The sequence below is a fragment of the Pithys albifrons genome, chromosome Z (genome assembly GCF_047495875.1).
Source record: "Pithys albifrons albifrons isolate INPA30051 chromosome Z, PitAlb_v1, whole genome shotgun sequence".
Lineage (NCBI taxonomy): Eukaryota > Metazoa > Chordata > Aves > Passeriformes > Thamnophilidae > Pithys > Pithys albifrons.
The window spans coordinates 46,336,309-46,351,231 of record NC_092497.1 but is presented as its reverse complement, the minus strand read 5'-3'; the positions used below and the strand labels follow the sequence as shown (position 1 = coordinate 46,351,231).

General features: G+C 43.4%; 1 protein-coding gene across 1 annotated transcript; it reads left to right on the top strand.

Annotated features, from left to right (window-relative positions):
- Positions 1 to 2,998: 2,998 nt before the first annotated feature.
- SMU1 (SMU1 DNA replication regulator and spliceosomal factor) lies at positions 2,999 to 12,368 on the top strand. Its single transcript, XM_071581269.1, has 12 exons — positions 2,999 to 3,137; positions 3,491 to 3,701; positions 3,808 to 3,960; positions 4,555 to 4,665; positions 5,076 to 5,204; positions 6,502 to 6,621; positions 7,014 to 7,130; positions 7,334 to 7,461; positions 8,181 to 8,307; positions 9,886 to 10,053; positions 10,339 to 10,491; positions 11,130 to 12,368. Exons 1-12 carry the CDS (start codon positions 3,112 to 3,114, stop codon positions 11,226 to 11,228), a joined length of 1,542 nt encoding a protein of 513 aa, XP_071437370.1. The 5' UTR covers positions 2,999 to 3,111; the 3' UTR covers positions 11,229 to 12,368.
- Positions 12,369 to 14,923: the final 2,555 nt, after the last annotated feature.

Here is a 14,923-nt window from a genome sequence, read left to right as displayed (position 1 = left end):
GATGGAAGGACTTGTTTCTGGCCTTGTGGCCTGAAAGCTGAGAAAAGCAAAACTACCACTGCAGGTCACTAGAGTAATTTGGAGCAGGGAAAGGACATAATTGTCACTGTAAGCTTATATGGTCTCCTGGTTCTGTAGCACAGCTCTGGAGCATAGGAAACAAGTTTTGCAGCTTCTGAGGCAGCAGACAGTTGCATGTGAAGCCATATGGCTCTCTGGAAGGAAATGTTATGTCCTCCTGGATGTGGGGTGGGCTGTGATTCTTCACCCCATCTGCTCCATGGATTCAGCTCCCCAGCCACCGCAGATTGGTGACCTGGTCAACCTAAGGTAGGGCTCCTAGCCTGGTGCTCAACTGCTCTCCCAGGGAAGCAAGAGAGCATGGGGCATGTAGGAGGAGAGTGCAAGAAATTGACTACTTTTGAATCAGGAGGAATCTGAAAAATATTTCATTAAATTTTCTGTCAGAAAGAAAGGTAAACTTATTCCCTTAACAATTTTGATTCCAAGGCTCTTGCTCAGCTTCCTTTTAAAGAGTGTGTCTGGGACTGATGAGGCCTGGGTTCAGCTCCAGTGTACTGCAGATCTCTGTGCAGCCTAACTGCAGCAAGACTGCTTCTCTCCCTTTGCATCCATTTCCCAGTGGAGCCGAAATATATATTGGAAACATTTCCTTCCCTTATGTAATGCTTTGCCAGAGCTGGCATCCTGTGAGAGTTGGCTGGAAGGATCTCTGGAGGTCTCTAGACACTGGACTGCTGCCAGCACCAGATTAGATTGGCTGTAGCTGTGTCTAGCCACAAAGTTTGCTTCTCATGTGCTTGCACAGCACTTGGATGAAGTTCATGGAGAGCACAGGAAGGTTTACTGGGGTGTCCACCTCCCTTCACATGTATCAGGGAAGGAAGGCCAGAGGCGGCATAAAAACCAACATCTGTCCAATCAGTTGGCATCTTCACCTCTCAGAAAAATGCCATCCTGAGGACTGGGAGGTTCAGGAACAGGTAGCCTGACTGTTCGGTTTTTCCTGCTGGAGGCCAGTTAGCACTGGAGGGAAAGCAGGCAAGAGGGCACCAGCTGAATTTACTGAGGAATTGAGCCAGATTCCTATGTGCTGCCAGCACAAAAATAGCTGCCATGTTTGAAATTTACGGCTTTGCTTTGTTACAGTCTGGATCAGCGTTGTTTTCAGAACAACCTTCAACCCACATAAATACACCTGTCATTGAAAACGAATTTGCTGGAATAATTAGCCAATACTTCCCTGCAGTAATACCCTGTACACCTCTGTACAAGCATCATGCAGAAGAAACAACAGCAAACAAAATGTTAGCCATGTGCCTCGCTCACTATTTTTTCAGCTTCATGCTATTGGGTTACTTTTTAAAGCACTCTAGGGACAGAGACAGCGAAGAACAGCTTTCCTTGGCAAAGGGAGGCAGTTTCTCACACATGGCTCTATTTTCCATGGCTCATTGAGCAAAATGTACACGACTAAAAAAACAGCAAGAAACAAGTCCATCCAGGAGGGGCCGAGTACCGTGGATTTCACACCCCTATGCACTGGCAGTCTAGCACTGGTATCAGGCACTCACTGATAAGTAAAATCATCAGGCAGGTGACAAATAACTAATGCCAGGAAGACATGAGCAGCAAGATCCTCAGTGCTGCCCAGGAAGCAAGGAGCTCCTTTCCTGACAAGGGCACCTAACATGTAGGCAGGCACCTTCTACACAGCCAGGAGGGATACAGTCAGTTTTACACCTCTTGTTGCATTAACCAGGGCTTCAAGACTTTTGGCCTCGGTCAGAGTCTCAAGCAGCAAGGATGGACTGCCACAGCCACGCTTTGTGTGTCTAAAGGACATTGTCTTCTCATGCCCATCCCTGCACTACTGGAGGGCTCTGCACAGTAGAGCAGATTTCTTAGTCTGTAAATAAAGCAACCAATTAATTTTCTTACTCATGAGACATTACTTTGTGTACTGTCATTCTCTCATACATGACCACACTCTTGAAATGCAGAGCTCACAACAGCTTATTAAGGCTTGCAAGCTGCAAAAAACACTCCTGACTTGCTCTTGCAAACTGACACATGCAAAGAAGCAGAAGGCCAAGGAACTGTTCCATGTCCATGCCCAGATGCGTGACCTGCAGCCAGACCTGTCTGTGTCACCACAGAGAATCTTCTGGAGATCCCAATGGATGAAAGACAGCGGGTGGAATCACAGAATCGAGTAGTTTCGAGAAGACCTCTGAGGTCATCAAGTCCAACTTATGACTGAACACTACCTTGTCAACTAGACCATGGCACTGAGTGCCACGTCCAGTCTTTCCTTAAACACCTCCTGAAACAGTGACTGCACCACCGCCCTGGGCAGCCCATTCCAATGTCTAATTACTCTTTCAGTGAAGACATTCCTCCTGATGTCCAACCTAAACCTCCTCTGGCACAGCTTGAGGCCATGTCCTCTCATCCTGTCACTGACTGCCTGGAAGAAGAGCCTGATCCCCACCTGGCCACAACCTCCTTTCAGGTAGTTGTAGAAAGTGATAAGGTCACCTGAGTGACATTTTCTCCAACCTCCCTCAGCCACTCCTCATAGGACCTGTGCTCTATACCGTTCCCCAGCTCTTTTCCTTCTCTGGACCCGCTCCAGTACCTCAGTGCCCTTCATTAACGGAGGGGCCCAGAACTGGACACAAAACTCGAGGTGAGGCCTCACCAGTGCTGAGGTGTCCCTGCCCTGGCCCTGCTGCCCACACTGTTGCAGACACAGGCCAGGATGGCACTGGCCTTCCCGGCCACCTGGGCACATGCTGGCTCATGCTTAGGCAGCTGGAGCTGGACGGCGGCTGTGCAGGGACCCAGTGGCACCTCCGCGTTCCACACTCAGCGGTGCCGCAGCCCATCCATTCCGCTGGAGCCAATCCCGCGGGAGCGCCGCGCGCCCATGACGTCACCGCGCCAGCGGGGGAAGCGGAAGTCGGAGGGCGGGCGGAAGTCGCGGGGGAGGCCGCGCAGAAGAGCGGGCAGAGGAGCTGGCGGAAGGTCTGGTGGTGGCGGCAGCAGCAGCAGCGGTAGCGGTAGCAGCGACAGCGACCACTCAAGATGTCGATCGAAATCGAGTCCTCAGAGTACGTTCGGCGGCGGGCGCGGGGCAGAGGGCTGGAGCCGGGGCGAGGGGCGACCGCGGCGGCGCGGGGTCCCTGCGCGGGGAGCGGGAGTGGGAGGGCGGACCGAAGTCGCGGAGGGGGGGGTGGGGCAGAAAAGCTGGCGGAAGGCATGGCGGCGGCGGTGGCTCAAGATGTCGATCGAAATCGAGTCCTCAGACTACGGGCGGCGGCGGGCGCGGGACAGAGGGCCGGGGCAGGGGCCGGGGGCGGGCGCGGCGGCGCGGGGGTGGTTGTGAGGGGATGGTGGCCCTGGCCCCGGCGGCCAGGTGGATGCGGGGCCCGATCTTACCGCACGCTCTCCCGGCCCCCGGCAGTGTGATCCGGCTCATCATGCAATACCTGAAGGAGAACAGCCTCCACCGGGCGCTTGCCACCCTTCAGGAGGAGACCACCGTGTCTCTCAACACTGTGGACAGCATTGAGAGCTTCGTGGCGGACATCAACAGCGGGCACTGGGACACGGTGCTGCAGGCCATACAGTCGCTCAAGCTGCCCGACAAGACCCTCATCGATCTCTACGAGCAGGTGAGCGAGTGCGGGGTGCGTGCGGGCTCTGTGGTCCGTGTGGGAGCCTCTGTGTGGCGTTTTCCACTTGCTTTTTGGTGGTAAAGGCATTGGTCTCTCCGTGCAGGTTGTGTTGGAGTTGATTGAACTCCGGGAACTGGGGGCTGCCAGGTCTCTGCTGAGACAAACAGATCCCATGATCATGCTGAAACAAACCCAGCCGGAGCGCTACATCCACCTGGAAAACCTCCTGGCAAGATCCTACTTTGATCCTCGTGAGGTATGTTATGCTCTCTCTCTCAGGCACCTCTCCTGCACGACCCCCAGCGTCAGTCCAAGCTGCTGATGGCTCGTGGCATCTTCCTTATCTGTGTGCAAGATGGTGCAGTTTCCCAGTCTGATGATTTTACACATCTTACGAAGTGTTTGGGAAGTGATGTGTGACTCTTGATCACAAGGCAGCAGCAGAGGGGTGGGAATTTGGGGATTTATACCTGTGTTGTGCCCCAGGATAGCATCTGCACCTTGCTTCTTCTGTTTTATGTAGACAGTAAATGAAAATGCACCTTGTGCAAATAAAAGTACTGCTGTGTAATAACAATAATAGCAAGGCATTATTTCTGACTGCTTATGTTAGTCTGACATTTGTGGTGAAAGCCTGTGAGGGTAGTGGATAACAGGTGGTTAGTGGACTAATCTTAGAGGTCTTTTCCAGCCCTGATACTGTACCTTCAAGAGTTGGTACTATGAGAATTTTGAAGGCCTAATAGAAAATGGACATGGAAGGGGCTTCAATTCAGAGAAACTGAGATTTTTATAGAAAAAGATTATTATGCTTCAGAATAATCACCTCATAAAATTAACCCCTCTCTAGGCATACCCAGATGGGAGCAGCAAAGAGAAGCGGAGAGCTGCTATTGCACAAGCTTTGGCTGGAGAGGTCAGTGTGGTACCTCCATCTCGCCTTATGGCCTTGTTGGGGCAGGTAAGTCTTGGAAAAGTATTTTAATAGCCATGTCAGCTCCTTTACATCTTTGCTGCAGATAACTAGCTATAGTGTAGTTGATTCTCCAACTCTGTAAATGTAAAGTTCAAATACTACACATTTACATGTGGTATAGTTAATTTAAAAATTAATTTTTTTCCATGTGGCAAGGACTTAGCTGTTGTAGGAAGTCATCACTCCAGTGGTAGATTTCTTCCAACAGAAGAAACACTCAGCACATAGTATGCTTTTTGAAAGTTACATTCTGTAACGTGCTGTTTCTGTTGCACTTTCAACCCTTTTTTGATACTCAGCATGTTTTCATTGATATTCTGTGCAGACAATTATTTCCTGTACGATAGGTCTGTGTTAACTGATATCTAATGGTGTGGCTTTCAACTCCTCTAAAGGCACTGAAATGGCAACAGCATCAGGGCCTGCTTCCTCCTGGTATGACAATTGACTTGTTCAGAGGCAAAGCAGCTGTGAAAGATGTAGAAGAAGAAAAGTTCCCCACGCAGCTGAGCAGGCATATTAAGGTGATGTGTTTGCTTCTGTGTGTTACTGCTGGTTTTTCCTTTCTATGCTTTATGTTGGGGGGGGGATGGGGTAAATATTCTGAATTCTTCTGTCCCTTTTGTTGTAAGCCATCTCCTCCCTCCATTTTCCCCTCCTTACACACCTTCCTTTTCTCATCAGGAGACTCTTCTTCGTGGGAGTCTGAAATGAGGTCTTTTAACAATATTGAGTGCTTATGTATTTGTGATTAAGATAAATGTGTTGTTTCTTTCACTTCACAGTTCAGAATCAATCAGCTTCCAGAAGTTTATTCCCTTTTTTACTTGTGCAGGGAAATACTAATGTATTAAACTGTTTTTAGAAGTTGTGAGTTGGAACTTGTGATCTGATTTTGTGATGTTGGGTAACAGCTTGCTAAAAATACTTTGCTAGAAATTGTTTTGTTTACCAGTGCTGATACTGCATTTTTGTTTTGACTAGTGAAGATGTTTTTGTCTATACTCAGTTGTCATGGTGACTTATCCAATTTTTAAATTCCTATATTTTTAAATATATTAAAAGTTATCAAACATTCCCTGTGAAAGTTACACTAAAAAAAATCACTTCAAGTGAAGCAACTTACACTGCTTCAGAAATTTCTGAAGTCTGCTAGAGATATATGTTGGTTGTTGGAAAGGTGTTTGTTAACACACAATTCATTGCAAAAAACGAAACTATGACAACCAACTCAGCTGGTGCTGTAAGCATTGAGTGTTGGATGTAAGTTTCACAGACATTACCGGATCAATAGCAGGGGTTTTTGTCTTTTGATTTTTTTAAAATGCTATTATGTGTGTATTGACAGGAGTTTTAAGGCAGTTAAATGCCACCCTGACTCCCGACCCTGTCAGATCTCAGAAGCTTAGCAGGGTCAACCCTGGTCAGTACTTGGATGGGAGACCTCATGGGAATACCGGGTGCTGTAGGTTCTAGTCCTGAGGACTTCACTGTCACTGTCCAAGCTCACTCAGCCATGGCAGATAAACTTTAGGACTGAAACGGTGGGGCCAGTTCTGCGCACGCTGTGCCTCACATAAAAAATCCACTGTGCAGGCTGGAAGGGCACACCCACGTGGGGAGAGCCCTTCCCAAACCTTCATTAGTGAAGCCTGGCCATACATACACACAATACAGGGGGTTTGTACCTATGCATCAAATTTGTGAATGCATACCTCTGGGAAATATTTTTACCATTAAAATGAGATTACAATTTTATTTTAATGAGTTGTTTCTTTTAAATTGCATAGTAATATTTTCTTGTATTTTTCCATAAAACAGTTTGGGCAGAAGTCACATGTGGAATGTGCTCGGTTTTCTCCAGATGGACAGTATCTGGTTACTGGCTCAGTCGATGGCTTCATTGAAGTGTGGAACTTCACTACAGGAAAGATTAGGAAGGTAAGTTACTCCTTATTTCACATGGATGGTTCATTTGCCAGAGCACCTGGATTTATTCTGTGAGATTATTTTAGTTTCTCAGGGAATGTGAACCTGAGAAGGTTGTCTGCTTAGGAGATTCAGGTATTGATCTGGAATACTTACACAGGTTTAATTGTTTGGTTTGTCATGGATTTCCCTCTGTGATAACTTTTTTTACCTTTCTGCATCGGTGTTGCCTTTGAAATGGTGACAGTGGCAGAATTCTGTATTATAAGGCTATGAAGTCTGCTTGGTGATAGGTTGTAAAATGCAACTGAAGATAAAACTGCTGTAATATGTTTGCACTTTACCCTAAAATAGATTTCACTGATGTCACTGCTTTGACTGCTGGATCTTCTGCTTTTGTTTAGGATCTGAAGTACCAGGCACAAGATAACTTTATGATGATGGATGATGCAGTGCTGTGCATGTGCTTCAGTAGAGATACAGAAATGCTAGCAACTGGAGCACAGGATGGAAAGATCAAGGTACAAATCTTTTAGTACAGTGTGTTGGGAGAGGCAGTGATGAAAAATACTACTTTGCCAATTGCAGGCATGTTGCCATTCCATATTAAAATAAATTAATTTTAGCATGGCTCAGAAACAGATAGGTATTGGCTTTGACGATTAAACTGTGACCTCATAACAGAGGTAATAGCTTTTATTTCATCTGCTGTTTTCTCTTTCAGGTGTGGAAAATCCAGAGTGGTCAGTGTCTGAGAAGATTTGAAAGAGCACACAGTAAAGGTGTTACGTGCCTCAGTTTCTCTAAAGACAGCAGCCAAATTCTTAGTGCTTCTTTTGATCAGACAATCAGGTAAATAAACTGAGAAAGCTACAGCGAGGGAAAACAAAAACAGAATTTTCACATTAAGCAGCTAAACTGTAAAATAGTTTAATTTAGACAGTACCTGTAGAGGTCCTTAGTCCACTGTGCTTCTCAAAGCACAGTGAACCTTTCAGTTAGAACAGCTTGCTCAGGGCCTTGTCCAGCTGAGTTTTCAACATCTCTGTGGTTGAAGACCCTGCTGCTTCTCTTGCCATCTGTCCTGGGGCTCTACAGCTCTCTTGGGGAAAATCCTGTTTGGACATAGGGAGAGGCATTTTGGGTTGGTTTGATACTGCCTGTTTTTTTCCCCTTTTAACTTGTATCCTTTGCCTTTTGTACTTCATCTGTGAGCCTTTGAGAAGAACTTGACTCCCTTTATTCTATAAAAACATGGTGGGTAGGGATGTTTGACCAAATAGTTACAAGTTTTCAGGTCTTCAGTAAGGACTCAGATATTCTTCCTCTTTATTTTTTTTCAGATTCATTGCAGGGTGGGTTAAAAGTAAGAATAAAAATACTCAACCTCTGTTCTAATCTTAAGCTAACAGACAGCAACAACCTCATCAAACCCTTTTTCCTGCAGCTTTTAACACCTGGAAGATGTTGCTTAATGTTGGTGTAATGCAGTAATTCTGATCATGCACCTGCTTGGTGTCTTGTTACTGAATTGAATTTACTCATGCATTTGCACTTGTGTTATCTGACAGGATTCATGGTTTAAAATCTGGGAAAACTTTAAAGGAATTCCGTGGTCATTCTTCCTTTGTCAATGAAGCTACTTTTACCCAGGATGGCCACTACATTATCAGTGCCTCTTCTGATGGCACAGTGAAGGTAAGATGCCATTTATCATTTGTAAATAACTCATTCAGACTCTTGCTGTCTTGTAGCTCATTTGGTATAGTAGTTGCAGTCTTTGGAGAAGGACTTCGGGTTATCTGCATTAATGAGTCTGCCTGTGGCCTTTACTGTAGGTTGGTGTGAGAACTGATGAAATTTCATACTGTTCTTACAGTCTCTTTCAGAGCCTGTCTCTGCTGTATTTGTAAAAGAGGGTGTGCTGGTTTAAAGGTAACCCCTCAGGTCCAGGTGGGACTGCCCAGTACCCCCTCAGGGCAGGGATACACAATGGGTGGTCTCACTCTGTGAGTCATGGAGTACTCGGAATCATTGATGGCCCATTAGCAAACCGTGACCCCTTGGGCTGCGTGTGAAGGAGTTATCACAGCTCTTATCTCACAGGTGTCTAACACCCAGCTCAGATCATGAGGGCTCAGGTGTGCCCTGGACAGCTGCTGCAAATGGTCCATTGTTAACAGTTCTTGGGAAATGGCATACAGAGTTTAGAATGCACAGCTTTGGTCCCACCCACCCGGTGATAAACTGGTCCCGGCTTGCTGAACTAGGACAGAGGGGCATAGGTGCAGTACTTCCCTGCCTGTTCTTTCTTCTGGACATAATGTTGATCATGACATCTCTTGTCCTAGGACGAGGGCATTACCTTCTCTGGAATATTTGCATTTTCCTGTGTTGGTCGCTCACTTACTTCTTTGTGCTTAAGAATCCCTTGCCATGTAAACTGGATAATCTGACTTTAGTGGAGCTCATGGTAGAATGAGTAGGTTCAGCTTTTAGTCTCAGCAAAGTGTGGAACTGTACAGTTTGTAGTATTTAAGAGGTGCAAAGCATTATTACATAAAGGGCACTACTGACTAATTTTTTTAATATATCTGTTTCTGTATTAATTTATAAGTAGAGCATTGATGGAGTGCATTGAGGATGGGTAAATAGATTTTGTTCATAGATGTGCCCGGGAAACTATGATAGATTTGCTCCTATCAAATGGGATGTTACTTCAGACTTGTATCCTTTGCTTGACTGCCCCAATCATGGGAATAGCGTAAGAAGGTGGTTTCTTTTGGTTGTACGAGTAGGTACACCACAAAAATATTCCACAGATGATGAATGACATCTTATTTTAATATTAAACAAGTAGCAAATAGCCTGGTGTTGAGCCTGAGGTAGCTGTAGGCTGGGATATCCCACTAAAAGCAGTGAGGCTTTGCTTTGCAGTTTTCATGTCTTGTGTAAGGTAAATTGCATGTGTGGTGGCTCCACGTACATTCACAGATACCAGGTAAATCCAGAAAACAAGCCTGGACTCACCCCTCAGGGAATATGCTTAAGGTAAGGGAGGCAGACTGAATTCAGATAATGGAAGTTCACCTGCAGTTCAGTTGTAGTGAAACTGTTCACACTTCAGAATAGATGTGATAACTTTCTTTTTCAAAATCTGTATTAAGCTACAACATATTTCCCTCCAGGAGCCTTAAAAAATCTGAATCTTCTATCAGCTTGTTCTTGTTTTAATTTTTTAAAGCTCATTAGTTTAATATTTATTTTTATTACTAGGTTTGGAATGTGAAGACGACAGAGTGCTCAAACACCTTCAAGTCTCTTGGCAGCACTGCTGGGACAGACATCACTGTGAACAGTGTCATTCTGCTGCCTAAAAACCCAGAACACTTTGTTGTTTGCAACAGATCGAACACAGTTGTCATTATGAATATGCAAGGACAAGTATGTGATCTTACTGGCATCCTTTCACGTTTCTCTGTCATTTCCAGAATGCATAAATACCTAGTTAATAACCTAGTCTTGGGTTAAACCTGGTTTCTCTGGTTTGCTTTCATGACAAACCATCCTGTGCTCAGTTTATAGAATGCAGAAAGCATGTTTAGCTATGCATAGGAGACATCATGTGTTCTAAACAGACCTAGTACTGCTCAAATATTTTGCCCTCAACAGAGTAATGATATGCTGATGTTTAATCCTGGCAATTATTTTCGGGGGGTGTCTTTACAGATTGTAAGAAGCTTTAGCTCTGGTAAGAGGGAAGGTGGTGACTTTGTCTGCTGTGCGCTTTCACCTCGTGGTGAATGGATCTACTGTGTTGGTGAAGATTTTGTGCTTTACTGCTTCAGCACAGTGACTGGCAAGCTGGAGAGAACTCTGACGGTGAGTTTTTAGCTTTGAACTTTTGTAGAGATTGAACACAAATATGATGTAAATATTCACCATAACGTCCATAAGGAGCAATCTCAGACCAAGGAATCTTTCACGTTTAGTAGCTGTGATTGGTAACAAACATATTGCAAAACATTTGGCTATAGAATATTTTTGGTTTTTCAGAAGCATTTGTTTGTCAAAATTAGGAAAATACTCACTAAGTCAAGAGTGAATCGATTCAAACTTACGTTAACAGAGCATGTCTTAGGCTGGACTCCAGCAGGTGGAGAATCAGTTCAAGCTGTGAGATTTAAAGCTGTCTGGCTTAAATTTGCCTTGGATTGAACTAAAAGGAGTACCAGATTAAATGTCTAATTTAACAAGGAACTCTTAAATTTCGTGGATATTTATGGAAATATACTTTGACTAAACTTTCCCTTGCCCAACAAAAAGTAACTGCCATGTCACAAAAGTTATTGTGACTGGAATTTAATATTGGGGGATGGTATGTACCTCTGCTTTTGCTATATGCACAAAGCATGTTAAAACTCAGTCCAGCTTTCCTCTAGCTCTTGTCTGAAGAGAGTATTTGTCTCAAATCTGCTAAAGGAAGACTCTTCTGATGCATCTTTCTACTTATTCTCTAGGTTCATGAAAAAGATGTCATTGGCATTGCTCATCACCCCCACCAGAACCTGATTGCCACCTACAGTGAAGATGGCCTCCTCAAGCTCTGGAAGCCATAGATGGATGTTACATGAGCTCTGAAGTGTGCCTGTTAGTTGCAGGTTATTCGTGTTTGTACTTTAACAAGATCTAAAAGTACAGAGTACGACGCTTGCTCAATTTTTAGTTCAGGTTTCCAGAGAATTTCAATTTTACCCACCTAGAGCAGAGTGATGCATAAATATAGCATCAGTTAATTTCATAGACTTTTGTTTTTACTAGAATAGTCAAAGCAACTTTGCTGAGAGTGCTTTTTGTGTCTCCTGAAGTCTGTACTCTTCCTACAGTGTTTGTAAAAGTTGAATGAGCCAGGAGGTATGTACACGTATGAGCGTGTATATATATATATATATTCCTGGAATAAAACAAAATGTGGAAGCAATAATAATGAAGCAATGTGGAATGGGAAAGCTGTCTCTTGGCCACTGCTGAGACATTAACATAGTTTTCCTAGGAATGCAGGTGAGACTGTATTTCAGCTTGAATACAGGGCCATTTCTTGTCCATTGGGTTTTCCTCTGTTCAAGTTTCAGTATAATTTTTTGAATTGTGTTGGAAAATAGTGTCACAGTAGCTTTCTCTGAAGCCAGCACTTCCTAGTTTGCTGATGTGGCACTGACATACAGTTCTTTTTTTTTCTATTGTTTTACTCTGCTTCCAGAGTAAAAAGAATATTACTGAAGCTCTCTTCCTGTAAGTGCAAAATATCTTCAGACCAGTTGTAACTGAAAGAGGCTTTAGGGGATCAGTATTTTACAATGTGCAAAAGTTGATTCACATAGGCTGAGCCTCTAGTGCTGTGATAATTAATGCTTTACATAACTATATTTAAAGTTTTTCTCTTTTAATTTCATATGCCTGTGGGCCTAGTTAAGGTGATACTTACATCCCACAGATAAAAAGACACTTCCAGGCTCTTCAGTGTGGAGGACATTAGTTTATGATTTGAGATCCTATCTAATGCACACTGTTGTGAGTGTACATCAGAATCTGAGCATGTCTTTTCTAGGAAGCAGAAAAATGAGGTTTTTCCTGTAATGATGAGTCAAATGCTTGTAGATTTGAATCTGTCCACATCTCTTGTACAATGCTTTCCTACCACAATAATCTTTCAAACAGTAGTAACCTCTCTTTGATTTAATAAATTGTTCTGAGTCAAATATTTTGTCTGTGTCTATACTGATCCAGGGAAATACATAAAAAGTTCAGCTGGAATTCTCACATAGCATTGTTTATTCACTACAAATGTAGTGTTTACTTTTCTGTTTAGCTGTTACATTTTAATTTCCAAGTTGTTTTTTAGTTCCTTAGATATATCAATCAAGAGGGTTTTTTTACATAGCAAAAAGAGATTATTTTTCCTGCCTGAAACTACAGAAATATCTGAAAGTGGCACATCTGACAAGCTCAGTTGGCCATTAGTATTTTTGATACAGAAGAAGATTTTGACAAAGTATTTTAGTACTACCTAACTTGTGGCTCATTTTGTCTTCAGATTACACAGAATTAATTCTCAATGTGAACTATATCTTAATTATTTTCTAAGAGAAAAATAGTTGTAAACACTCAATTCTGACAGTTTCATTTGTTAAAGATTGAAATACATTCTCTATCTTACAAATAGCAGAAACTCTGGCATTTCTTATGCTTTTCTTAGAAGAGTCAGTTTATTGCATTAAATACTCAAGACAAAAAAGCGAAATTTATCAGTAAGTATGAAAGGGCAGTGTTAAAACTTACTTCTGGGACTGCAGCTGTAATTTATAAAATAGCTGGCACTTGGCACAAAAATGCAGTGTTAATCTTGGAAATGTTAAATTTTTTTAATGTAATATGCAGTTGTTTTAATGTAAATGTTAATTTTTTAAATCTAGGAAGACATTTTCTCTCTGGGCAACCAGCCAGGTGTTACGCCACTTTCCTCTCTGTAAGACTGGAACAAGGTGACATCTAGTGCTTTAACTCATATTAAAAAAAACTTTGTTCACCTATGGGCCTTGCTTTCTTCTTGAATTATTTTGTTTGGAGCTGTCAAGTTCTGTCATACGTAGACTGGAAAATGTTTTGTGCCGGGTGTACCTTGTAGTGAAGTTTGAGATCAGTTCATCTTCCTGTTTCTAAACTGGAGATCAATGAATTTCAGCCTGGCTCAGGTGAAACTGAGCTGCCTTTATGTGCTTGCAAAATGTTTATAATAGAGCTACTGCTATCAGAAAAAAATTAGTTTAGTTTCCTGAATAGTTATTCAAGTTGTGGTGTAATCTTTTTTTTAATGTTACAGGAACATATTTCCTGTAGTTGTGCTTTGATACTGCTACCAGCTTGACATCCTCAAAAACCTTCCCTTGTAAAATTTAGAGATACTACCCGAAAACTGAAGATTGATCTCAACAACAGTGGATTCTTTGTGAATGTCTTGTAAAGCAGCTAAATTCTCATGAGGCCTGGGAAAATAGATGGCCTCCAGGGCTGCCTGTCAAGCCACATGAGTCTACGATTCTGCATTTGCAGAGGGTTTGAACCATAAGCCTCAGTGAGGGCCTGCCTCTGATGTGGATCACCTTGACAGGACTAGTGAGAAAAGAAAGTTGTTACATACATTTATCAGGAAGATGATGCCAGAAGTCAGCTATAAATGCTTTGGGATACAACTTTTCTTCCTGTTCTGCCTAGAGTCTCTGAGGGTTTTGGGGTGGTTAGTTCATCTCCAGTTCCTGTTGATGATATTGGCTTCCATGTGTTCACTGGATAATTGTAAATAAATCCTATGACCTGGACAGTATCAGGGGAAAAAGCATAGGCTCTGGGTGAATCTGAAGGAGAAAGGTAGCTAAATGCTTTGGTTTTGGGGACAGAATATGAGTTGTGGGAATTCTTTGTCTCGCCATGGAGCAAGAGATGGAGGCATAACAATTTTACTTTAACAGGCACTTGTATCATAAAACATAGTAATTTAGATCTCTTCAATTTCTTTATTTCCCTTGGTGCATAAAACTTCTCCCTATATAGTAACAAATTCTTTTGATAACAGTCTTTGTTGGGCAGGAAGTGGCGTTTGCTTGTCTGGGAGCAGTCATGTGCTGTTGTGAGCTAGTCAAGACTTTCCTGTATTCCAAAATTAGAAGTAAATGTTCTTCCAAGTTTTATTCATAGAATGACAGGATGTCTGATGTTGGAAGAATGAAGACTCCGCCACCTCTCTGGGCAGCCTGTACTAGTGCTTGGTCACCCCCAGTAAAAAGAATTCCAACATATTCAGAGGGAACCTTCTGTATTTCAGTTTGTTCCCATTGTCTCTGGTCCTGGGCACTGCCAGATAGAGCCTGGATGATTCTTTGCACCCTCCCTTCTCGTATTTCTACACATCAGTGAGATTCTCCTTGAGTCTTCTCCAGGCTGAACAGTCCCAACCCTCTTAGCTTTTCCCAATAGGAGAGATGCTCTGGTCCCTTCAGCATCTTTGTGACCCTTTGCTGGGCTCTCTCCAGTACAACCCTGTTCCTCTTGTATTGGGGAACCCAAAACTGTTGGGCACAACACCCAAAACTCACACCCTCCATGTTCCTTCACCTTCTGTGTGTTTTTTCCCTGAGGTTTTTCCATGCTGTGAAGGTACATTGATGGTTTCCCTGAGCCTGAGCTGGTGCAGCACCCCTTCCCTGCCCTCCTGCAGCAGAACCCACTACTCCTGAGGTGGCACAGAGTGGTAGATGTT

Coding starts and splice junctions, on each gene's coding strand:
- SMU1 (XM_071581269.1), top strand. CDS start 3,112: ATGTCGATCGAAATCGAGTCCTCAGA. Junction 6,622..7,013: donor CTACAGGAAAGATTAGGAAG/GTAAGTTACTCC, acceptor GCTTTTGTTTAG/GATCTGAAGTACCAGGCACA. Junction 7,462..8,180: donor TCTTTTGATCAGACAATCAG/GTAAATAAACTG, acceptor GTTATCTGACAG/GATTCATGGTTTAAAATCTG.